Raw genomic sequence first — 25,750 nt, 5'->3', positions numbered from 1 at the left:
GAGCTCTCAAGAGTGAGAAATACAAGAGGGGTTCACCCCTATTTATACACAAGAGAAGGAGAGGGGGAGGGCCAAGAGGCCTTAAAAGGAGAGCCACCTAGGGGGCTCCCCATGTAGTCGTTGGGGGCCCCATCGACTACATGGTGGGGCCCCTTTTGTGTGAGCAAAAAAACAAAAAATAAAAAATATGATTTACAAAAATAAAGAGAAAAATAAAATAAGAAAAACAAGTACCCCTATCGGGTACTTGTGAAATGACAAAAATACCCCTATCGGGTATTATATATATATATATATATGAATTACATGTATTTTAACACAGATGTGCAGGTTTACTTGTCCATGTTGTCATATGGAAATCCTGGACATGGAGCAATAAAACTCTCCAGGAAGATAAAGTGGATGCCAGAATGTTAGGGAGGCCCATAGAGCAAGCTTAAAGCGAAATGAATCTAAAAATTAATTGGGCTGACAACAAAAAGATAATCATTACCAATCATAGAGGCCCCAATGCTGGAGATAGGAGGCCGGCCTCTAACAGAAAGTTGCTACCATCCTTTGCATCTCACATTGTTTGGAGGGGACCAAAGCTGCTGTGGTCGCTCTTAGTGGCTCAGATGGCAAATTCATTATTGGAGGTGCTTGCCATGCCATGGATCTAATTTATCTGAAGCTTTTCCTTTTGGAGATTATTACCAGAGATATTGGAAATGAAAGTACAAAAATTGATATCTGATTGAACATCGACAGATGTTATGCGGCAATATGCAGGAAGTTGGAAGGTAGAAGATGAAGGGTTCAGCAACTGCAAGCATTTCCCACTAGTAGAGATCGGTGCATGCCATGTTGGGTTGACCGATATCCCTTGTTATGTCAAATCTTTCAAGTGGTCACCAGGATAGGTGATATCATGTTCTGGAAGGATAACCTTCCAATTTCACATTCAAGCTGTAACGATGTATCTTGTATGTGCAGGTAATGTTACATCAATGCATAAGGGCCTGCAACCCCAACTTAATTATTAAAACCAAAATACAATCAGAACTAATTCAGTTCATTGGCTAATGATCAAAGTTCACTCTGTATATTGAACCAGGGATTAGAAACAACCACATAATACTCTCATTTCCAAAAGTGGAAAGACATAAATTGGCCCATATGTGGATCGTAATTTCCAGTTTTGAATTTTTACAGGCATAAATAAAATACATATATAACAGAAAAAAATTCACTATATATACACAACAAACATAAATTCAGACATATGTATATATGTATGTAGAGAGAGTTGATAGACCTTGTGATGTACCAGCACTACCAATCTTCTGCACATGGATGCCCTTATTGTTGTAAAACATATATGAGAACAAATATATCCTCTAGTAGCTCACATTATAAATAAACAACTTCTCAATCACATGGTCTACTATAAAATACCTCTTTCGAAGATTGTCAAGCTTATAATTCTCATAGACCGCATGCAGTGCATCCAACGCCTCAGTTAGGAAGTGTACACAGAATGATGTCTCCCTGTTCTGTTCAGCAAGGACGCTTGCCCCACAGCACTGGGAATCCCTTAGGTCATGTACAGATCCAAAAGGAAATCCAGAGAAGAAGCTGCTTTTAGAATACTTCCTGTGGTACTGGCTTTGAGTAAGAAACTGCCATGAAGAATGTGGCATGTCTGAATCCTCTGATGAATGGAAACCAAGTTTTCTACACATTGCCAATATCACATTGGTAAAAGACTCCCAGTCGGAATCAATATGAGAATCAACCTTAGCTAGAGAAGATGAATCACCATCTCCCCATAGCATAACAGCGAACTGACTGTAGAAAGTTGGGTGAAGCCCTTCTGCCAGTGCAGTAATACAGTCATTCACCAATGACGAAGAAGGTCTTCTTTGCAAGTTGCACCTAAGCATCTGAGACAAACATAACAGAATTATCCTAATATTATTTCAGGAAGATGCTTGGTCACCATACAATACAGTTGCCATTTTCTTTAAGTTATACATATAAATAGTTCATGTATTTTAATAAAAAACATAAAGCTAATCGACCTCTTAATGAACTTCAGCTTAGGGAACAAGCCTATATCATTTATTAAACAAGTGAGCTCAAGCCACTTTTTAGCCACCAAGCCAAGCCTCCTGCCTGAAGCCCAGTGCATAGATGAATCTTACCTACTTGACCATCGACCTGTTTTACGAAAGGAACTTAATACAACAGTTTGGAATATGCATAGCTTGTGATTTTATCTTACCATCAACATTTGATATGGTATGAATTGACATACATGTCTACACTTAAAAATCTGGACTTGCCATTGCAATTTGAATCGCAAAGAGAGTGTACCAAACAAATAATGCAATTTCTGAGTATAAAAGTCAAGTGTACATGGTTAAAATAAAGCCATGAAGGGGCTAAATAAGATAGCTGAACTGGTTTAAGTCACACTATCCTGAGAGATTCAGATTTGAATCCCTCCAAGGAACAATAAAAAAGAATGAAAACCTAAAGCTCAATTTGAAAAGAAGTATCCATAATTTGTAAATATTGAACATCTGCATGGAATGTTGAAAAGTGCTGGACATTTCCAGCATGTTTACCTGGAGCAATAATCGAAATGACAATTTTAATGTCCAATGTAAATTAGATTGGTGCTTTGTGGACGAATGTTGGCAGTCAGTGTTTGGAAACAATCGCTCCCCTCAGGAGTTGTCTTGTTCCACATTTGATCATAATGAGTTGGTCTTTAAATCCATTCCATCTACTAAATCTTATGGACCAAAACCTTTCCGTTTTTGCGTCCAACATGAAGAATGTAGGGCTCTAGTGGCCTATGCATGGCAAACTAAAGTTTATGGTTGCCCTACAGAAAATGTCCTTCAGAAACTCACTGTGGTCCACCGCCAGTAGCATCTAATGACCAGCATTTTGCCACATACCAAATGCAGAAATGCCTAGACTGAAGCACTCTCCACATAGCATTGTTTCTTACATGCAAAGGGGATTATTCATTATTTTACATAAAATAATGGCCCTATGTTTGTTATATATATATATATATATATATATATATATATATATATATATATATATATATTATGTAATTCATTTGCAATACCCTATAGGGGCAAAATAGTTTTTTCACCATTTCTCGCATATTCATTCTTTTGAATATGTTTTTCTTTCTTTTTGTATTTTTTCCTTTTATTTTATTTTCCTCCTTTTTTGTTTAAAGCATTGGGGGTCCCAACATAGAGTCGTTGGGGGCTCCCAACGACTCCATGTGGGAGCCCCCAATGGTCTCTCATGTGCCCCTTTTGTGTATAAATATGGGGTTATCCCCCTTGTATTTGCCATGCCTTTCAAGGCTTCATCCAATAAATATTTCATTATTTTTATGCTTGTATAGCCTTTTTAGGCTTTCATATTGTCCCTACGTGGACTTCTTGTTTGAATGCCATAGTGCTTGTCCATTATTGGACTTTGTAAATGCTTGTGCAATCTTGGACTTTGTGAATGCTTGTGCAATCTTGGGTTATACTTCCGCCTATTTTCTTACATGGTATCAAAGCTTGGTATCTAGAAGAATAGCTCGTGTGTTGATTCATCACAGTGGTCACCTCGAAAAGCATGCCACTCAAAGTTTGGATTCAAAGAAAGAATTTACCCAATATGTATCGCATACTTTTTAAAAGGTGTCTCTTGTAATATTTATCTCCTGCATTGTGTATGAGAAAACACTTATTTTCTTGATTATTATATATATATGGATGCTTTTGCTATTTTCTTTGGATTCTCTACTTTAAATATTTATGGTATGCATTTGAAAATGTATTTAAAATATAGTAGCCTCTTGCTAAATATGTTAAAAATGAATAGTTCTTTAAAGAAATTATTAAATCTTGTGCATAAGCATATCTCCATAAAATAGTTGTTTTAATCATGCATATTAATTATATTTTACAAGAATATATGGTTTTGCTTTAAATCTTAAAGATTATGCTTTTCATATTGCTAATTCCCTTGTTATATGTATTTGGTTTTATCATAATAGTTATTGGTAATCATTATGAATTTTATGATTTCCTTAAAATTTTAGAAATTTGTATGAAGTACACCTTATGTCATCATGTTTTCTTTAATATCGTGGATATCTTTATATACTCATATGATTTCAACGATTCTCTCATTTTTCCTTCAATAATATTCTTCCTTTGCTTTTTAGCATTTAACCCTTAGTGGGTTTTTATGTATTTCGCACTTTATGTGCTTGTGATATTTGGTTTTTTATGAAATCCTCGTGTTATCTCTTGTAATTTGTATTTCCGCATATCTCAATAGAATGGTTAACTTTAAGATATTTTTCTCATTATGCAAAACTAATTCTTTGAAAAACATTCTCGATTGATTATGCTTGAGAATGATCTTCGATATTTGTGATTTGACTTTTATATAGAAAGTAAATCTTGTATTAGATGCTTTGAATGCATTTTTGTTAACTCATTTTTTCTCTAAAAAAAAAGTGCCATAGTCACACAAAATTAGATTGCATTATGAATTATGTTTGGTATAATTTCATAGCTTCTATATAACCTATGTGGCTATGAGTTAGTGGATCATCTTATTACTTCAAGTATTTATGATCGATAGTAATTATGTCCACTTTTGAGATTGTAAAAGGTTCTTCTAAAAACTTTATATGTATTATTTCTTTAATATATCACATGTTTCGTTTGTCTCGTAATAGACTTTTGATTTAAAAGAATTCCTTTTAAGATAATATTGTTTGTCTTCTCTTTAAAATTATTAGATCTTTTTCATATAACGTGCTCTAGTGCATCTACCCCTTGATCGGAATTGATTATGTTAAGCATGATTCATGTTTATTCAAAAGGTTGTCATGAGACATATTGTTATGCATATGATTGCACTTTTTCTAAGATTGGTCATCTACCATTATTGGTTTTTTCAATTTGAAATTATCTTTTCATATCGGTTCCTTTTATGAACTCACTTATTTGGAAAAGGATTTTTGTGAGTATTCATTGCCTTTTTTTGGCATTTTTGTTGTCCATCACAGACTTCTATATGATGTATCAATCTTCTTGGCCTTATTATTGTTGAATCAAAGATATTTGTTGGGGTGAGTTGTGTGCATTTCGTTTTATGTCATCTTAGATTGTCAACTTGTGGTTTGATTCTAACAGTTATGGGATCTCTGATTGTGAGTGTGTTGTATCACTCATTTGTTCTTTGGCCATCGACTTTATTATGGATACTTTTAATTATGTGTATATGTGATGGTTATCTATTCCTTGAAACCATGGCATTTTGAAATGTAGTCTAAATTGATATTTGTTTAAATTGGATTAGTGTTTCCATTACAAGCTTTCTTGCCTCATGTGTCTTCACCATTTATGCCTCTTATTTAAGTGTTACTATATGTAGACAAAAAATATGTAGACAAAAAATGTTGATTCACACCTTCGTGTGTGGTTTTTAGCCCATTGTTAGTTTTATACTCCTGCTCTAGTAGTCGATACACTTGTTTTTAAGTGTCATTATATGTAGACAAGAGATGTTGATTCATACCTTCGTGTGTGGTTTTTAGCCCATTGTTGGCTTTGTACTCTTGCTCTAACAGCTGATAGAGTTGATTTTGAGTGTCACTATATGTAGACAAGAGACATTTGTTCACACTTTCGTGTGTGATTTTTACCCCATTGTTGGCTTTCTGCTCGTGTTCTAGTCGTTGATACACTCGTTTCAAGTGTCATTAGAGGTATTTTTTACACACCTTCGTATGTGTTTTTCGGCCCTTTAAAGGCATGTTTATGCTCTTGGTCTAGTCGCTGATACACTTGATATTTGAGGTTTGGAAGACTAGGAGGTAATTGCTTGTGATGGTTAAACCGATGCTCTAATTTACTCGTTCAAATGTTTGAGAATTTTTTCAAAATTGTCAAACTCATCTTATATTCTATAAGAAATGATTGATTGAAATAATTTCATGCATCTTGCATTGCATTATTAAAGTTTGCAAAATACCATTTCTTGATATTATGGGATTCTTTTAAATTTGTCATCTTCCGCAAATTAGTTTTGACTTGCTTATATCATTCCCTTTGTCATATAGGATCTTTTAAATTCTTTAATGAATCTTTTAAAAATCGTTACTACTTGTTCCTTCCTTGTATGGAAAAATGTTTATCGATAAAATTCATGCATTTCATTGATAACATATATATATATATATATATATATATGTATATTTGATACTCTATACTTAAAAACACTGTAGGATAGGTGAGTGAATTATGCTTTTAATTGATTATTGTGTCCACATTATGGTATGCATAAATTTAATTAACTCATATTTGATAAAAGTTGTTATCTTTTTATTTGTTGTCCACAAATAAATTTAATTGTTTCATGTGCATGATTCACATAATTATATGCAACAAACATCTCTAATTGCATGCATAAAGTTCATTAGTTCTTTCTAAAGATTTTGAGTTCTCTAAATAAAGATTCTATATTATTTGTGCCTTTGTGCACACTTGTTCCCAGTGTTCTTGTGCCTTTGTACCTATGTCACATGGGTGCGGGTGCAGGTGCGGGTGCGGCGCGATTTTAAAATTTTTGGACACGGGGACTCGACTATATATATATATATATATATATATATATTTAAAAAAAAATACAAAGACACAACACAGTCACAGTCTGTGACTGTGCACTGTGACACAGCCTTTTTTATATATTTTTTTAAATAAAAAATATAAAAATCAATTTTTTTAGTTTTTTCACCCTACAAATGGACATTTTTGGACTCGGTCAATGTTGACCGAGTCCAAAACAAGGACGGGCTCGGCCTCGACTCGGTGTTGACTGAGTCTGGGCCGTGTCTGAAGTCGCACCCGTGTCAAGGCGTGTCCACTCGGGTGCGGCGCATCCCTAGCCGAGTCTGTGTGACATAGCTTTGTACACACTTTACATGTTAAGAACTTAGTGTTCTTGGGCATATAGTCTCTTTGAAGACTGCCTTACATTTGTACTCCTTTGTGAGTATTTCATTGTGCCTTTGTGCACTTAGCATCTTTGTAATTCTTGTAGGTTAACCAAGTCATCTTTGGACTTGATTTTATTAAAGATATTTTCACATTAAAGTCATTTTCCGAACTTGATGTTCTTTTAGTCTTGAAGACATTTTCACATGGTGCATATTCAATGCTTCTTAAGTATTTTTGCCATAAATAAAGATTTACTTATTTTTATTGTGCTATTTCACTTATACCCTTTTATGGATTTTGTTTGAAGTATCTTTAATAAACATTTATTTGAGAGATTCATATGTTTTTTGGAAGACCATCATGTCATTTAATATAATTTTTATGCATAATTGATTATCTCTTCTTAATGAATCATATGTCCTTTAAGTAATCAAATCTTCTTATGATCAATGTTATGGTTTCTTGAAAAATAACTTGATTATGATTTAATTCCATCTTTGAGGGTTGCTCCTCCTGTCTTTCTTAATATTTAATGATTCAAAAAGTTGTTCTTGGTTTACAATATATTATTTTGCAACTCTTGGGCCAGAATATTGTTCTTTGTGTTCTTAGTCTTCTTTTGGTTAGTTTTTTCGTTTCAAGATCTTTAAGAAGTGACATTGTCGGTACATCATGGAGATAACCAATGAAGGTGCTTGGGGATGATTACCAATAAAGGCGTTTTAAAGACCTATATTTGCAAGAATTTTCTGAGATGCCATAAAGATGGAGATTTCCCTTGAAGACTTGGACTTCTTCCCAAGTTTCTTTTTGTATTTTCAAACGTTCGGGTTAACTTTCCCCATAAAGTTTGAGGGGGGTGTTAAATATATATATATATATATATATATATATATATATATATATATAATATTCATTTGTAATACCCGATAGGGGTAAAATAGTCTTTTCATCATTTATCACGTATTCATTTTTTTTTAATATGTTTTCCTTTCTTTTTGCATTTTTTTCTTTTATTTTCTTTTCCTCCTTTTTTGTTTAAAGCATTGGGGTCCCAACATAGAGTCATTGGGGGCCCCAACGGTCATAAATATGACCGTTGGGGGCTCCCAACGACTCCATGTGGGAGCCCCCATTGGTTTCTCATGTGTCCCTTTTGTGTATAAATATGGGGTTATCTCCCTTGTATTTGCCATGCCTTGACTTCTTGTTTGAATGCTATAGTGTTTGTCCATTATTGGACTTTGTGAAAGATTGTGCATTCTTGGGTTACACTTCCACCTATTTCCTTACAATGTTACCCCAATACAAAAAGCTGAACAATATCATGCAATTTTTATTTTTTGTAATTTTCTTAATTCAGCTGATGTTTCTTTTCAGAAATTAACCGATGTTTAATTTTAAATACTTCCGCTCTTTCTTTTTAGAGGAAAAATGAACTTTAATAGAAAATACACTGTTGAGTTGACTACGAAAAAAAATCAAAGCAATAAGAAAAACTAAACAGAAGGTGATTGACTCCTAAAAGGCCCTAACTGAGATCCAATTTAGATCAAATCTAACCATGCCCATTTATCACCAACAAAAAGGCTGAATTGCGTACAAAAATGAATCCCTTATATAGCAAACTCCATTTTTTTCAAAAATCCTGCTGCTTCTTATTCCAAATATTGCACTACTCTGAACCTTCTTCCAATTCCACCCTGTTTCAGCCATAGTATTAGTGCCTCCCAATGGCGGTAACCTAGTTCAGCCATGCCAAGGATTACAGGCTACTAAAGAACACATATTCCCAGGATAAAATCCTTGAGACTTTATCCGTACTGCACACTCTGCATTTACTGACAAGACTTGCAGCAATTGGCTGTCACCATATTTGCAGGGAGCACGTAGCTAGAACACCATATGTTTTCAATGGATCATATTGCTGTGTTCTTTACAAAATCTACCCCAACCCAGCACTTTCGCTCTCTCCTTTCCAAGTTCTCCATGCTTTCTAGTGAAACTTCTGGAGTTCAAGAAGTGTGAGAGAGTGTCATATGAATTGTATAGCCAAATTATGTTTCATATTCTTTTACTGCTTCTGCCCATGCAAGTACAAAGACATGCATCAGTGGTCTTGTCTTTACGAATCAGCTAATAATCTTTCATTTTCATGTAAAGATCCCCATTCACGAATGAGGGGTCACACTGCCAAATACAGAATAGTCCGTTTTTCTCCAACACTGATAATCCACTAAAAGATCTATCACATGGTAGAATCATAATGAGAGACTGGAAGCAGTAGATATTCATGTTCTACCTCGTGCTCCTCACTGTAACGTTCTGTCAAATAAGAGCCAACAACGTTCTTCAAACAAGAGCCAGTAGATATTCATGTTCTACCTCGTGCTCCTCACTGTAACGTTCTGTCAAATAAGAGCCAACAACGTTCTTCAAACAAGAGCCAACACATTCCTCATGATGGATTGACTAAACATTGGGAAAGTAGACAGTTTTTGGTTCAGTTTTGATCACCCAATGTTGCACCCATATCCTGCAATAAGGAGCATCTTATGTGTTGAAAATATTACCCTTAAAAAATAAATAATATTTTTATTTTGTGGAGTTATTTTTAGGGATAAATAAGCTCTCCATTTAGAGGGAGAAGTAAAGTCAAACAAGATCTTCTAAAGTAATAAAAGCCAGTTTAGTAATATATCTTGAAAATGTGACAGTGACTTTATTAACCTTAAAATTTAACAAGTCTTCAGTGTCTTGGTGGGTCATAATGAACAACCAGTGACCCATCACCATGCATGCACCACATAATAGTACTCAAAGACTGGAAGGAACAGGGTATACCTGGCCATTCTCAAGGATCAAATTAACTCTCCCATCAACAGCATCTGCTAACCCTGTAACCTTGAATTTCAATCGAACTGTCGCTGGTCCAAGACATGTTTGATCTCCAAAATCAACTCCATTTTTAATATTCATTGGCAATAAATATTTGCAGAAACATTGCCTTCCAGACTGGTATCATGGCAACATAAACAGATGTTAAATGTCAGTAGAGACAAAAAATACAGATTGTTAATAAATAAACCACTTAGGTAGAAAACCAAAAATGAAAAAAAAAAACAATGGATAACACATAAGATACCTACAAAACCAAAGCGAACCATGGAATAATAAAGCGATCACATGCAACAACAATTTAGAAGAAGAATAAACTGCTACATGCCTACAGTACAACTATCAACATGGAGAAACTGTGAAAATAGTTCTTACTAATCCATTTATCAGTTATTGGAATATTGCTTCCATATAGCAGTAGAATTTGTGGTTTACATGGTTTATACCCTGGACTCCCAACTCCATGATCTTGCATACTTATTTACACTTCTGTTACAGAATTACCTCAGTATCATATACTGATGAAAATTATGACTTGTTGGGCTAACATGGATGGCTACACTGCTTTGTCCATGTACCTCTTCATCCATTTTGCCATTTGTTGTTTGGTTTGCATTCATAAGGATAATCAAATAAGCAAACTTGAGATCATCAGAAGGCACTTTTAACAGGCTTACACATGATATACATCTTTTATTGGTCAACATTATCATTGGATAAAGTAGTACAGACATAAGTTGATAAGTGATAACCCAACCGTGCATCACTGCAAATCTGTTTATGCAGCATGTGTCTAGAACATGGGTTAAGTTAATATTATGTTGAAATCAAGATTTGACCTCCAGAAATGTAGCATGAGGAAGGAAAATGTAACACGTGTTTCCTATGTGGATTTCATCCCACTTATTGCAACACAAGGCAATTCATATTGCTACTTGAACAAAAGATAATAGACCGTATGCTTCATATGAAGTCCTTGTCATAGGAAGCTTCTTTACTGACCGGTGTGGAAGGAAAGAAAATTATGAAGGGCCCTTTGGAAAAATAAACAACTACGGTCCAGATGGCTAAGGTTACCATTACCACACAATTCAAGCCAGCATCTATCAAAAATTCAAAGTATTTAAGCACCAAAAATGTTGTCATAGGTTGATTCTATAGAAAGAGGGGACATGAAGCGATATGGGACTAACTATGTAACTTTTATTTTGGGTCTCATCAAATGAAAGAAAAACATTTATGGCATTAATAAAAAGCTATGAAGCATGCATGGAAGAGGTGGGCCATTACTTTGCTTGTTAATAAATGATGAAAATGGCACCTAAAATCAAGGTTGTATGTGTTGTATCGTAACCCCTATCGATCGGGCATATAGTTACACTGTATCATATCGTAAACGTATCATAAATTTTTAATAAAACATTTCCAAAAAATCTAAAAAAAATCATAAAAATTTTGAAAAAATTCTAAAAAATCATATCACATGAAACAATGTTGAATTGCACAAAATACAATCATCATTTATGTCTCGATGAGCCACATAAGACCGCATCAAACATCAACTACTATAGAATCATAGATAATATTGCATGCATGCATATCTCATAAAAACATTGCAAAATATTAAATATCATGTAATTAAGAACACGGCACAAGACTCATACTTTCATATCATATAAACAAAGACAAAATAACCAAGTTTATCCACAATTAAGTGTTAAATACCAAGTTTTTTTAAAACATATTACATAAAACCTTAATATTCATAATTATCTTCTACTTCATCATTATCTTTTTCTTCTCCTCCTCCTTCTACATCCACATCATCTTCAAGATACATCGGGTCTTCATCATCTACCTCTTGTGCTCCTTTCATGTTAATCTATTGAATGTCTTCTTTATTCAAAAGAGTCTTTGCTTCTTTTTCAACCCATAAATCCAATTCATCAAAATGTTTCAAACTGATAGGATCGTATTGCTCTTTGTGTCTCCTTACTGGTAATTGTTTTATTTGCATAAATATATGGTATGAAAAAATTAAAATTAGTTGGGTTTTGAATGAAAATGACAAATAAACTTTATAATTTTATAAACCCATGTCTCAACCGTAAGTTGTAGCGAACATAAACGAGGTCATTGAGTCTTTTGTGCTCCAATCCATTTTTTCTTATGGTATGGATTTGCTCAAAGGCACTCCAGTCTCTTTCGCATTTACTTGCACTACAAGTTTAGCTAAGAATGTGAATGGCAAAAGCTCTCAAAATTGAAACATCAGTTTAAAACTTTGCCCACCACATGTCTGAAAAGAAACAAAAAAATAAGAAATCAAAAAGACAATAACAGATATACAGTCATAAAAACCATCATAAATAAATAACACTTTGAAATTAAAATTGAAATAGACAAAATAAATTATCTGGACGTATTGTAGCACGGTTTCACACCATTGCAAAACTCACCATATCATACAATGCATTATCATAAGTTTTCATTTCCTTATGAATTTGATGTTGAATGCTATAATCAGGGTTCAACCTTTCGATGCAATCCAAAAATCCCTTGTTGACTTCCTGTCCATTTTAAACATAGGGAAGTATTTAAATGGAGAATTTAAATAATATGCTATAGCATGAAGAGGTTGATGAAGTTGGTCAGTCCACCTATAATCCATGATGTTTCATATAGTTATGTACAATTTTTTCTTCTCCTTCAAATTATCTACAATGGCTTTGTTTGTCTTATCCATGACCCTATAGAGATAACCCATAATCAATATGTCTTCACTTTTAACCAATTGAAGCACCTTCACCAAAGGTATAGTTACTTTCAACAACTTCATGCATGAATCCCATAATTCACTTCTAAATATAATATCTAGAATTTATCTGGGCTTTCTTTCTTGTGCATAGGGATATGCATTTCACTCATACGATGAAAATACTTTATTTAGTACAGCTCTATTCTTTACTAGACTTTAAATTGTCAAAACATTCATATCAAATTTAGTAACTACACTACGAATCAACTCAACACCACTAGTATACTTGCTCATTATGATCAAAAGTCATGCATGATTATAAATAAATTTAGTAATTTTTTGGCAGCATTCAACTGTCTGATGTACATCATCCATTCTGCCAATGTCCTCAAGCAAGAGGTCTATACAATGGGCAACACACGTGGTCCAAAAGAATGACCAAAATTTTTTTGCAAATTTTTTACCTGCTGACCTATAATTTGTTGCATTATTAGTTATATATTGCAGAATATTTTGAGGATCAACCTCTACAACAACCCGATCAAAAGCTCTAACCAATACATTTGATGTCTTCGGCGTACCAAACACATCAATTGATTTCAAAAATATGGTACCTTTGGGGGCAATAGCCAAGAAAATTTATCGAGGTCCTCGACTTTCTATCTGTCCATCCATCTGTCATGATGGTACACCCTGTCTCTCTCAATGATTGCCTCATCTCATCACAATATGCCTTCACTTCTTTCATATTAGCATCTAAAATATTTTCTCTTAAAGGATGATATGAAGGCATCTTGTATCCTGGCCCAATACTGGGGACTGAAAATGAAATGAATGTCACATTAAAAGGAATACAGTCATCATAGAACCATCTTTCAACTGTGACATGCGCTTGCTCAACTAAATGTTGAGGAATCATAACAGTACAAATGGCGGGTTATGCTCTAAGAGCAGTCCTAGGAGGGGAAAAGCTCCTAATAGAGCCTTTAGCTCTACCTCCTCTCAAAGAGCTCCCTCCTACTCCTCTTTCTCCTCCTCTTCTTTTTGTGTCTGCAGCGCTACTACTAGTGTAACAACCGTGAAAAAAATCGTGTCCGACTCGTGTCAGACACGTGCCCGACACGTGTCGGACACAAGTCAGGGTCTGGCCCCTGTGTTGGGCCCGGATCCGGACCGGACCCGAGCCCAACCCAGACCCGGGTTCTCGAATCCTCGAGAACCTGCGTCTTTTAAAAGGCGCAGGCGTCTCGGGCGAGGGTTCAAAACCCTCGCCCCTTCTCTCTCTCCTCTGCTCCGTCTCCCTCACACTGCCGCCGGCGATCAGAGACGCCGATGAGCGATTCCGTCCGGCCGCCTCCCCTCTCAGTCCGGCGACTCGCCGCCGACCTCTTCCCCTCTTTGCTGCTCCTCCTTGCGGCCTCCCGATGGTGCGAGCACTCTCCTCTTCGCCTCCCCTCTGAGTTCCGGCGATCCAGGGCTCCCCCTCCCTGCAGTTTCTCCCTGCGGCTGCTGCCGGGAGGCGCTGTCTCCCCTTCAGTGGTCGGCGACTCGCAGCCAGCATCCCCAGCCACCAGCGGCCCGAGCAGCTGCCGATCGTACCCCCGAGATTCGCTCCAGGTCTCCCCCTATCTGCTGTCGACTACGCCGGCCACTGACGACCTCTTAGCTCCGGCCTCCTGACGCTGGCACCCGAGAACCTCCTTTCCTTCCTTCGTCCCCTTTTTGCCTGACGAAGGAGGCCTTGGTGTCGTCGCCATCGTCTTCCTCGATCTCCTTGGAGCCTGTGCTGACGACCTTCCAGCCCACGACGACTCCCCTGTTGCTGCCGTTTTCGGAGGTAAACCCTCCCCTCTCTTTCTCCTTTGTGCAGGATAGGTCGACAGGGGGGGCTGAGCCCCTGTCGACACCTCCTGTCGGTAGGGGGGGTTAACCCCTCCCCTGCCTTCCTCTGTGAGTCGATCGACAGGGAGACCGAGCCCCCTGTCATCGCCACTTTTTCGCAGGGGGATTCTGTTTCCCCCTGTTCTTGCTGGGTCGGCAGGGGGGAATCCGCTTTCCCCCTGCTCTTGTTGTGCCGGCAGGGGGCTCGGTCCCCCTGCCATCCGCTTTGCCGGCAGGGGGCTCTACCCCCTTGCCATTCCTTTTGTCGGTATGGGGCTTTGTCCCCCTGCCATTCGCCTTTCGACAGGGGGTTCCTCCCCCCTGTCCCTTTTTTGCGCTCTTGGGCAGGGGGCGAGGCTCCCACTGTTCTTGATGTTCCAGCAGGGGGCGGAGCCCCCCCTGCTCTCCTGTTGCTCCTCGGCAGGGGGCTCTGTCCCTCTGCCTCCTGCATTGTGCCAGCAGGGGGCGAAGCCCCCTGCTTTCCTGTTTTCGAGCAGGGGCTTGCCCCCTGCATCTCGGTGTTTGTTCTCCGGCAAGGGGCTTTGCCCCCTTGCCTTGTTCTTGCTGCCGACAGGGGGCTGCGCCCCTGTCTCGTGCTTTGACAGGGGGTGTTCCCCCTGCCTTGTTGCAGCAGGTGTGGTGGGGAGCCTCTGCTCCCTCCCCTGCCTTTTTCTTTCAGACAGGGAGCTTCTGCTCCCTGCCTCTGTTGTTGTTGCCAAGCAGGGTTGAGGCCCCTGCCTCTGGCACCCTTGTCTGCAGGATGCAGAAGCTCCTGCCTCTGCCTCCTGCAGGCAAGAGACCTTGTTGCCTTGTTGCTTGTTTATATTCGGCATATACTAACGTTCTAAGCTCTCCAGGTTGAACGGTGGATCCGGCTCGCCCTCTGTGGCTCGAGCTCTTGCTTGCCTACGTTGCATGCGTACGAGAACCCGCAACCCCTTAAGGTAGGGGATTCTTGCGAGAAAGGACAATGAACTGATAAATGCTAAAATAAGAAAGATAACTAAAAGAGGACGATATATGTATACGTATAATATATATACGTATGTCTTTACCTTCAAGGACGTGGTTTCGCGATCCTTGTCCTCTTTACTTTCTTGCACTTTCCTTTCTGTAGACGTCGCGCTATATGTGCCTAGGCTTTTCATTCCTGTCTTTTAACTCAAGGACGCGGTTTCGTGATCCTTGTCCTTTTTACTTTCTCGCATTTTACTTTCCTACTGCCCTGCGCTTTGCGCCCTGGCATTTACTTGCTTATGTCTGCTTTGTTCTTCAGGACATCCTGGTCCTCCTTTACGTTCTTGTACTTTACTTCCTGCATTTACTTGTTGCCCCGCGCTTTATGCCCCATGGCCTTGCTTCTGCTTTACTTTTCGTGTTTTACCTTCATGTGTTGTTGTGCTTGCTCTTGCCCTTACCTTTTGTATGTGTTCGTCTTTATCTTGTTGTCGCACTTCGTGCATATGCCTTGCTCATGCATGTATTCTATCTTCGTCGTATGCTTCTTCACTTGCTTACGCTTATCGATCTATCGAGGTGCAACCCCATGCCTCGTGAGTCGTCCTTTACACTTGCGCAGTCAGTATAGGATCTCTTACCTCACGAGTTGCTTGCGTAGTTGCTTGCTTGTGTGTTACGATGATCTAGGTATGATCTCATACCTCGTGTGGAGCTTTAGCGTTCTACCCTCGCGGTGCGGCTTCGCCCATCGAGTCTTGCCCCTCGATTTGCCTTTGTATTAGTTTGTACACGGGTTTGCCCCTTGTTAGCTTGCACTCCCTGAGTGCAACTTCGAGTGTATAGTGTATATCGTCTCACTTGTCTTACAAGCCACGACACACACTTATGCACTTCGGTTCTTCAAAGACATCGTCTTAGGTGCAAACCTATTTTCAAGATGTATAGCTTGTAAAGCAGAGGTAGTGGCCGGACCTCCCAAATCGATGTATTTGGGATAAATGTGTTACAACCTCAGTTCGCCTATTCGATACGATTCAGAAAGCCTTGTTTAGAAGCTTGTGCATGATTAGGACGGGGATCCTAGCGAGGTACTTGAGTCATCGCTAGATCAGCGTTGCATCACTTCTGATGCAAGACCTAGTTCTAGACTTTCTGGTCAAATCCAGATAGTAGCTCTTTCCTTCTTTCGTGAAGGTATTGTTTGGATCTCTTATGAGGGATCCATGTTCCTCCTCTTGTAGTTCTACCCTTAGTCACGTACGATATGTTTGGACTACGAAGAACAGGACGAAAGGTGTATAGTAACCTCTAACGTGTATTGACACATTAAGCTAATCCTGTTATATTGTTATTCGCCTAATAGGCAGATTGCTTGCGATTGTCTAAAGGACCCAAGCACGATCAGTTGAAACTGGAATGAGTTCACTGCGGGCTTCTACAAAGTAGAAGCATTGGGATTTCCTGCGAGAGATCTGTACCCCTCTCATCGTGGTTGTACTTTTGAACAGGTATGTTGTGTACTACGATGAGTAGGATGAGAGGCCTATGCCTGCCTCGAACATACAATGGCATTGTTTAAGATCATAAGAGTGATGTTTCTACCCTCACTAGGGATTGACCCCTTTCATCGTGATTATACATTTGAATAGGTACGATGCGTACTACGGTGAGTAGGATGAGAATTGTGTGGTTGCCTCGAACGCGCAATGGCGCGTATAACTCACCTAAATAATAATCATACGCCTTCACAGGCAAGATGCTCGATTGGGTTGAAAGACCAGAGCATGAGAATGGGACGGCGGTTAAGAAACCCTCCGTCGTGCTCATTCGGGATGGTTCATCAAGAGAGAGGATGGATGGTACAAAACTCCGATGGACAGTGATTAATGGCAATCTCGGGCAAAGATCTGACCTTCCCCAGTCATCGGAGGTTAGGGGAAATCCTTTGGGCCACTTCTGCAGAAGTACGGATGTGCATCCATTGGGCCTTTGTTTGCCTTTGGGGATTTACTCTCTTGGTCACAGACCGTCCCCTTAGGAAGCGGACTTAGTCAGTCATTCGGAGTATAATAAAATACATAGCATAATGGACCCTCGAATCGATCTCGGTTGTTTCTACGTTTTGCCTTGTGAGTATCCACAACGGCCTGCTCAGTAATGAGACAAGATATAACTTATACGCATGATTATGAGATATGCATGTTTTGACGTGCATTGCTTGTTTGCTTGTTAGCTTGATAGTTCGGTACGCTACTCGTTGAGCTAGGTGCGTCTGTCGAGGCGTTACCCTTGTTGGTTAAACTGCTTGCGCAGTTCTGCTTAGTAATAACTAGCTTCTCCTACTAGTTGATTGATTATCTTGTGTAGCTTATCAATTGCTTGTGATGCAATAGCTTGTGCCTCACAATTAATGTAGCTACTTGTCGATAGACTGAGTCATCCAATGGTACTTGTATGTTTTGCGAGCATCCTTATGAATGTTCGTCTTATTCAATTGCTTTGTTTGACTGGTGGATAGAGTTAGTTACTCTTCACCTATTATATATGTGGGATTGCTATAGTTGCTTGTTTAGCACTATAATCCTTATTGCTCTTGTATGTAGTTGTTTGCTTTACTAGAGCTTTGCTCACTCCACAGCACATTTGGTTAGATCGGCTAGTCTTGCTTGTTCTTGCTTGAGCTAGCGTTTATCTTGCTTATTGCAGCCTTTGTTCTTTCTTGTCCTTTGCACCCCTACTAGTCTGTTGTGAGACTGACCCATTTCATGGGCAGGTGGTGAACAGGATATACAGCTTGCGATGGCACGATGACGCGATGCATTCAAGGCAATGCCCTTTCCTGACGTTGCGCTCCTGGGGACTCTTTTGATTGATGTGGTATAAGGTTTCCTTGAAAGCATCTCTTTTGATTAGAATTATGGATTTCTAAAACTGTATTACCAAAATGTGGTTCTTTTTTTCATTTCAATAAAATATATATTTGAATTGCAAATCGGTTTGTAAGGGGAAATTTGTTTTTGGTTGTAATGCGCCCAAGGTCTAGGGACTTGTTGTTTTGAACCTGATCTTCCGCTGAACTTCTGTTTTAAACTCTGATAAATGATTGATTTCAAAGCTTTCAACCTTTTTCATAAAAGGTTTCAAGTCCACTATTTTGGGGTGTTACAACTAGAACATGCCACACATTTCTCCTTCGCTACAGAACTTCCTGCTTCTGATGCTACGCTAGGAGTTATAGGTTCAAAAGTAGGTAGCTCATCTTCGTCGTCCCAGGGTTCGCATATCATATTTTTGCCTCATTTATCTTTTTTTGTTGTCTTTTTTCTCTCAAACCTGTAAATAATTGCTAGAATTATCATTTCAAGATAGCCAGCAATTGTCTTGGCGTGCGTGCCGCAACATTGATATGTGTCTCAGCTAAATGATGCTTCAACCGAGAGATACCACCCGAAATAACAGTATAGCAATAGTTGCACTCGATTTTGAACCTGTTTTCACTCATTATTTCGAGTGCCACATTGACATGCTGGATCATTTGATGTCATCTTCCACAAAAAAGCTCAATAAAATTAAATAATAGGTTTTTTTTACTATAACCCACTTCCTTGAGTGGAAAATTGGTGGAAATGCACTATTGATGAAATCACAAAATCCCCCTCCCTTCTGCATGGATCAACTTCCAAATCACTCTCACAACTCTTAGTGTGTGTGGATACCTCTCTCTCTACATAAATGAGGGAGTCGGCCCTCAAGAGGTAATTAAACCCAAAACTTAAAAAACTAGTTTTCAGCCCCTTTTAAATGTGTCAAGCCTTTATCGTACGATACGGTATGATATGGGCTTCTATCATAAGATAGATACTATACAAGTACAATATGCACTCGTATCACGATACAAATGTGTATCGTATCATTTTCCTTTATAGTTACGATAGGTATAGTAGAGTACCATACAATACAAACAACCTTGCCTAAAACAAAATATGACTTATTTAAATTCTTGAATAAAGTTTGTTTCCTGGACTTCCAATGACCCATTGTAAAAGTAGAATTTCATAGCTAGAAACATGTGAAAAATGTGAAAATGCTCATAAAAATCCTTTTGTTTGTTGTAAAAATATAAGTGAACAATATGACCTCAAGCAAATTGGGTAATTCCTATGCATTAATATTAGAATTTTGAGTTTTACCTTATAAACTATTTAAAAAATGTTTTTTGTATTTATTTTATTTAATATGATTAATTTGGTAATGAAATTATAAATCATATATTGATCAACTTTTTTTAATAAATTTGACAAAAAGATCGACTCGTCCAAGTCACTGAGTCGCAAGCAGCCAATAAGAGATCAAGTTCCAAGAATGCCAACCATGGTCAAGATACCTATGGCGCAGAATGTGAAGCTTCTAGAGATGAAAATCCTCCTCTATTTGAATTGAGCATATATATAAGTTTAATAGGTGCACTTTAGTATCTTATTTTGCCCAGCTAGACTTGGCATATGTAGTTAATCAAGTTTTGCAATATATGCATAATCCTAGAGTTAGTCATGTGGAAGCTGCAAAAAGAATATTGAGATATACTAAAAGAATGCTTTCTGATGGTTTTGTGCACAGATCATCAATTAAGAGGTGAATTCATCTCTATTTGTTGATGCCTATTCAGATGCTGATTGGTCAGAAGGTCGAGATATGAAGAGGTCGGTTGCGATGTATTTTGTTTACTTGGATTCTCATTTGGTGTCGTGGTTGAGTAGAAGAGAGAGGACGGATGCAAGATCAAGTACGGAAGTTGAGCATCGGGCTATGGCTGCTGTTATAGCTGAAACGCTATGGATCAGGCATTTATCATTTGTGTTGCTTCAGCCAATCCACAGATCTCTGTCCTATTGTCATAATAGAAGCATTGTTGACATATCAACAAATATTGTTCAATATAGGAGAATGAAACATGTGGAATTAGAGCAACAGTTTGGCAAAGAAAAGGTGGACGACGAGGAGATTCAACCCATTTTTATTCGTGGGGAAGATCAAGTAACAGATCCAATACAGGATCCGTTCGAGTCAGCAAGGTATAAATCCAAAGACGAGACTGAGAAGGGATATGGATATGTATATTGTAGTTGTTTTTAAGTTAGGAAGTCTGATCGTGTTATGCTTGTAAAGCAGAGGTATTCCTGTCCACATGTAAAAGTATTTAGTTATAAAAAGGAAATCACAACTCATGTCCCATTATGCAATTGCTGTGGGACGTTTTTCATCAAGCCTATTCTCCTTTGATATTTTCCTTCTGTGCTTCCGTAACAGAGCATGTGATGCAATCCTGACTGATACGGCCACTTTAGGGAATGCAACAACACATCAATAAGCATTTGTTCGCCAAGCAATTCCAAATGAAAGGCCTATATAGGCTGAAATTCTTTCTTCAGAGGCAGTCTGATCGTTTACAGACCACTCAACAAAAGCATGAACAACCTTTTCATCAGCAGTGGGATAAGAGACAGAAAAGCAGCACACTTCAAAACCAATCAAAGACCCAAATCTGAAGAAGGGATAAGTATGTAGACCCAACAGGTTAGAGAAATGTCATAGAGTTCAATAGATGATTACAAGTTAAGCTCAAAGTAAATATATTTCTAACAAGTCTATAGTGCCTGATCTGTTAGATTCATCATTCAGGTCACAACTAGCGTTCTGTATTAAAGATACCAATAGATTTTCATCAGATTATTAATACTAAATACAGGGTAGGAATAACTTCCATATTCATGATTAGGCATTCATGGTGGCACGGCTGTTGATCACAATGAAAACTTATCTATATCTTTAGTGCATTTCTCGTTTGCTCATTTGGCTTAAGTTGCACATGTTATTTCGTTTGCTTTGTTGTGCACTAACTGCGCTCTTATTCAGGCCATATTGTGGGCTGTTCTCAACCATAGAAGCACTTGTTTCTTTCTTCACTGTATTTACGAAATATGATTCACATTTTTTCCCAATCCCAGGACTCAAGTATTTTCTGGCATATAGTTCCTATTGACTTGGAATTTTTAACTATTACCAAGTTGAGCAAAAAACAGAAACCAATAAAAGTTCCCACATTTCAAGAGTCTGTTGTTGGTAAATCTGCACTTGAGATTGATAAAATTTTAAGACCACCTACACAACCATGATCCAGTTTTGAGATGTAAGACCGTAAGAGTGCCGATTGAATGAATTTGTGATACAGCAGAAGCACTGGGTAAATTAGCTTGTACCATAGCCATTGACAACGATATCACAAAAATATCAGCCAAAAAAATATAAGAAATTTTTAAAAAGAAAAGGCAGCTTTAATTTTCCAAAAAAGCAAAAGATAATAAAATGAGAAAGGTGCAAAGCTAATTTTTGTTAGAAATAAATTTCTCAGGAAATTTTCAAATTTGCTCTATGATATTTTGCAGGTTCTGGGGATTTTTCTATTTACTGGTCATAAGAACAATAAATTCAAAATCTCAACAGATAATGAAACTGGTTGATATTGTTCTGGTTCAAGACCAAGACCATTAAGAAACAAAATTTGTGAAAGAAAACTTACATAAATAAGAAGGCTGTTTTCCTTAGTGAGGACAAGTATGTCAGAAAACTGCAGCAAACCAATATTAACTCTGCAACAACATAAACACAAATGTTAATTAAAATATATATTGTATCATTTAAGAGAAGGAGCAAGAAAGCATATGGCTTCTGCACCTAGGACGTGTTACAACAACAGCAGCTGCAGCAATGGCAGGAATACTCCAGCTCATTTCAGGCTTGATGTCATAGAAAATCTCATCGAGTCGGTCACCAGTCTGTAGCCTGACAGACAGGAGACCCTTTTGCTCTTGAAGCAGAAAACAGATAATTGGCATTCCATTGCCATCTGTTGCCAAAAACACCTGGAAAATATTTGGAGTACAAAGTCAGAAGTAAAAGAATAGCACATAATCAGTTTATATCTTGATGACTTGGTCAACCAAACCACTTATGCAGGTTTCTAAAAGAGTGATTGCTATTCAAGAAGCTTCTTATTGCCCTTGTTGGTAAAAGCAAGGTTCGTATTGCTCTTGTTGGTAAAAGCAAACAGGTATGCTAGGGGAGAAATGCCACACTGCCAAGCAGAGGAGAACACTTTTAGAACATTAGTTTGAACATGCTGTAAGCGGTAAGCCATGTAGTCAAAAGCGCCAGTTGGTAACTAATCAACAGACCCCCAAAAAAATTTTTCAGGTTCAAGGTCGGACTAGTCAGACCAGTCAGTGCCAAAAAATTAAGAAAAAATACATAATTTCCAATTAGTTGCTAAAATTAATAGCAAATATGTATTCAGCATGAAATTAATCAACAAGATAAGTATGAATAAAGTATAGTATATCCTAGCGCATCAAAAAACTATAATTTTGTGTTAAGACATTTTATATTTTATTTATAATTATCTTATCTTCATGATTAGATCCGCTAGCACTTGCAACAGAAGAAGCCTCTTCAATTGTTGTTCTAGAAAGAAAAATTTAAAGCCACTATAAACTTTGAATATAGAGTATATGTAAGAAACATAGAGCATATACATGCATATGTACATATATACATACATGTATATGTATATATATTATATTTAAAACAGGATATAGTCTTTTCTATTAGATTCATGTACGTTGGGACCCAATATCATCGGAATAACAATCCATTTTATGTTTCCCTTTGTCTTCAACTTTGTACAGCTCTTTGTAATCTCTTTTTGCAGTATCTACTGGCCACCCTTTAATGAAAGATTATCTTTCCATAAAAAAACAAAGAAAAAACTGAAGTAAATGATGCTAACAATGAGGTGTATGATTAAATGATGAGAAGGAAGAAAGCCTTCTTTTTCATGGTCGAGTGTGTGAATGCATGACAACAGAGAAAGTGAATAATTGGTAAATTATTCATGAACAATACCATTATCCAAAAGAACATCTGGGAATGATTAATTAATACTGCTAGTATAACACTAGATTAGGTTGTATAGAACAGAATTCAGAATATTTGATTTTGAGAAAAACTAAAAAAAATTGTCTTCCAGAACTGATAATTAAAGGGGTATAAGTATTTCAACTTACATTTTGACTTAAAATGCAACAAGTGATATGGCTATTTAACATAATATAGTCAAATCCTGAAACTTAGAAAGAAAATGCTGATTAAACAGTGTATAACTCGCAGATCAGGTTCCATAAGGATGTGATGTGAGAATGTGTGTTCAGCAGCATGAACTTGAAATCTTCAAATGGTGAAAGCAGCTAGATGTCATATATGAACTCTGCACCATTATTTATGTGCTATAACAGTTAAGATATTAATGCCAGTTATCCAGGGAATCAAGATGACATATTGGCACCTTAGTAGCTTGAGCATGAGAGTTTTTTCCTTGCCATATCCTGTGAAAGCAAAACTGTTTTGACGGATCAACAGGAGGATGGGCATGGCCTCTAGAACATGCATCCATAGTTTCAAAACTATAGTCAACTTTATCAATTCTCCAAATAGAATGCTGCATCTTACCTGCACAAGCAATACATATATGGGAGTCATAAAGCCTTATCATATTCAAATAAATTGAGATTTATGTGGAAAAATGAACCTTTATTATATGATGCAATTAAAGGAATAGCTTCGCTAGTCCAAATTATCTTTTCGTCAAGATCTTTCATGATGGATATTTGTCCCCTTTCTTCAAAAATAGTTGCCTGCAAAATTATAACTCCAATCACATTTTAAACAAGAAAGATAATCTCTAAACTATCTCAATAGGCTTAGTTACAATATCCAAGCTAATGCACATTTTCAGGGACAAGTGCAAGTGTCTTTCTTCATTATAGGTAATAACTTCTATTTTAAAAATGAAATGTATCAAATTACCTGGATTTGCAGAAACATGATTAGCTAGATGGATCATTTAATAATATGGTAGTTCTCTAGTCAACTGGGAAGAGATCTATTTTTTAGAAAATCTGGGAACAACAAACACATTGGTCAAGGTGATCGAAACACTTTAGGTTACAATATGGAAAAACCTATGTGGGTTATAGGATGAGAGGAATCATCACCAATGACAACTCCTTTACTTTTGAAATCAGCTTGGGTCAAGCGGGTTCAACGTGGGTTTGGGCTGGTTTGACTTACAGGGGTTGGCTAGGCCTAGTCAAGGTTTGCATAGAGGTCTGATTGTAAAATAAGGGGAATTTTTTTGGACCCGGGTCAGATCCGGATCCGACCCGGATCCAAACCTGATACCTCCCCCCTCGTGCCTATAAATAAGCACGAATAGGGAAAGGGTTTCTCATTCGAAACCCTACCCCTCTCTCTCAGCTCTCTCTCGGTTTTTCTCTCTCCCCGACCTCAACACCCAGCTCACCGCCTCCTCTCACCCCCTCTCGTCTCCTCTCTCACCCTCACCCGATCCTCTCTCCCACTCTCACCTTCCTTCCGGCCGGCAGACCTCCGATGAGCTCATGTTCGACGAACCCCCTCACCCACAGCTCCCTCTCTCATCTGCCGACGACGACGACCTCGATCCCTCTCGTCGACCCCCTGCAGGTAACCCCCAACTCCCCTCTCTTTCCCTCCGTGTCTTCCTCTTCTTTCGTGTTCTTCTTCTTTGCCCCTCTTTTCTCTCTTCGGCAGGACGGCAGGGGCGATACCCCCTGCCGTCTGCTTTGGATCAGTCGGCATGGGCTAAAGCCCCTGCCTAACTTTTTTCGACAGGCCGGCAGGGGTGATGCCCCCTACCACCTGTGTTTAGTTGGTCGGCAAGGGATTTTTAGCCCCTGCCACTAGTTTTTCCGGCAGGGGCGACACCCGAGCCGCCTGCATCTAGTAGGTCGGCAGTGGCTAGAAAGCCCCTGCCTCCCCTTTTGCCCGGCAGGTCGGCAGAGGTAACACCCCCTACCCTGATCCTTTCTCCTTTAGCAGTGAAGGGGCCGAGCCCCCTCCCTGTTCCCTCTGTGTGCAGGGAGGGATTGAGCCCCCCTCCCTATTTCCTCTGATTTCAGGAAAGGGGCAGAAACCCCCTCCCTGCTTCCCTGTTTTTGGCAGGGGAGGGGTCAAGCCCCTCCCTACTCTCTTGCACTTAGTTATCGAGGAAGGGGCTGAGCTAGGGGTGGCAATCGGGTCGGGTTGATGGGTCGACCTGGCGGGTTGGCGGGTCAAAATACCTCAACCCGAACCC

The 25,750-nt window shown here is 38.4% G+C and overlaps 1 protein-coding gene across 2 annotated transcripts in view; it reads right to left on the bottom strand.

Annotated features, from left to right (window-relative positions):
* EMB2771 (E3 ubiquitin ligase) overlaps positions 1-25,750 on the bottom strand; it is a 164,509-nt gene that overhangs the window by 127,701 nt on the left and 11,058 nt on the right. For both annotated transcript variants that reach the window (XM_090002699.1, XM_090002700.1), the window contains exons 5-10: positions 24,164-24,269; positions 23,921-24,084; positions 22,255-22,442; positions 22,100-22,169; positions 9,870-10,040; positions 1,438-1,925 (exon numbers count right to left, since the gene is read on the bottom strand). In XM_090002699.1, coding sequence (XP_089858825.1) covers positions 1,438-1,925; positions 9,870-10,040; positions 22,100-22,169; positions 22,255-22,442; positions 23,921-24,084; positions 24,164-24,269 — 1,187 coding nt within the window. The remainder of the gene's footprint in view (positions 1-1,437; positions 1,926-9,869; positions 10,041-22,099; positions 22,170-22,254; positions 22,443-23,920; positions 24,085-24,163; positions 24,270-25,750) is intronic.

This window comes from Nuphar pumila, chromosome 4, assembly GCF_984573655.1.
Source record: "Nuphar pumila chromosome 4, dmNupPumi1.hap1.1, whole genome shotgun sequence".
In the NCBI taxonomy this organism is placed as follows: domain Eukaryota; kingdom Viridiplantae; phylum Streptophyta; class Magnoliopsida; order Nymphaeales; family Nymphaeaceae; genus Nuphar; species Nuphar pumila.
The sequence above is the reverse complement of the archived record's forward strand: the minus strand, read 5'-3'. Positions and strand labels throughout refer to the sequence as shown.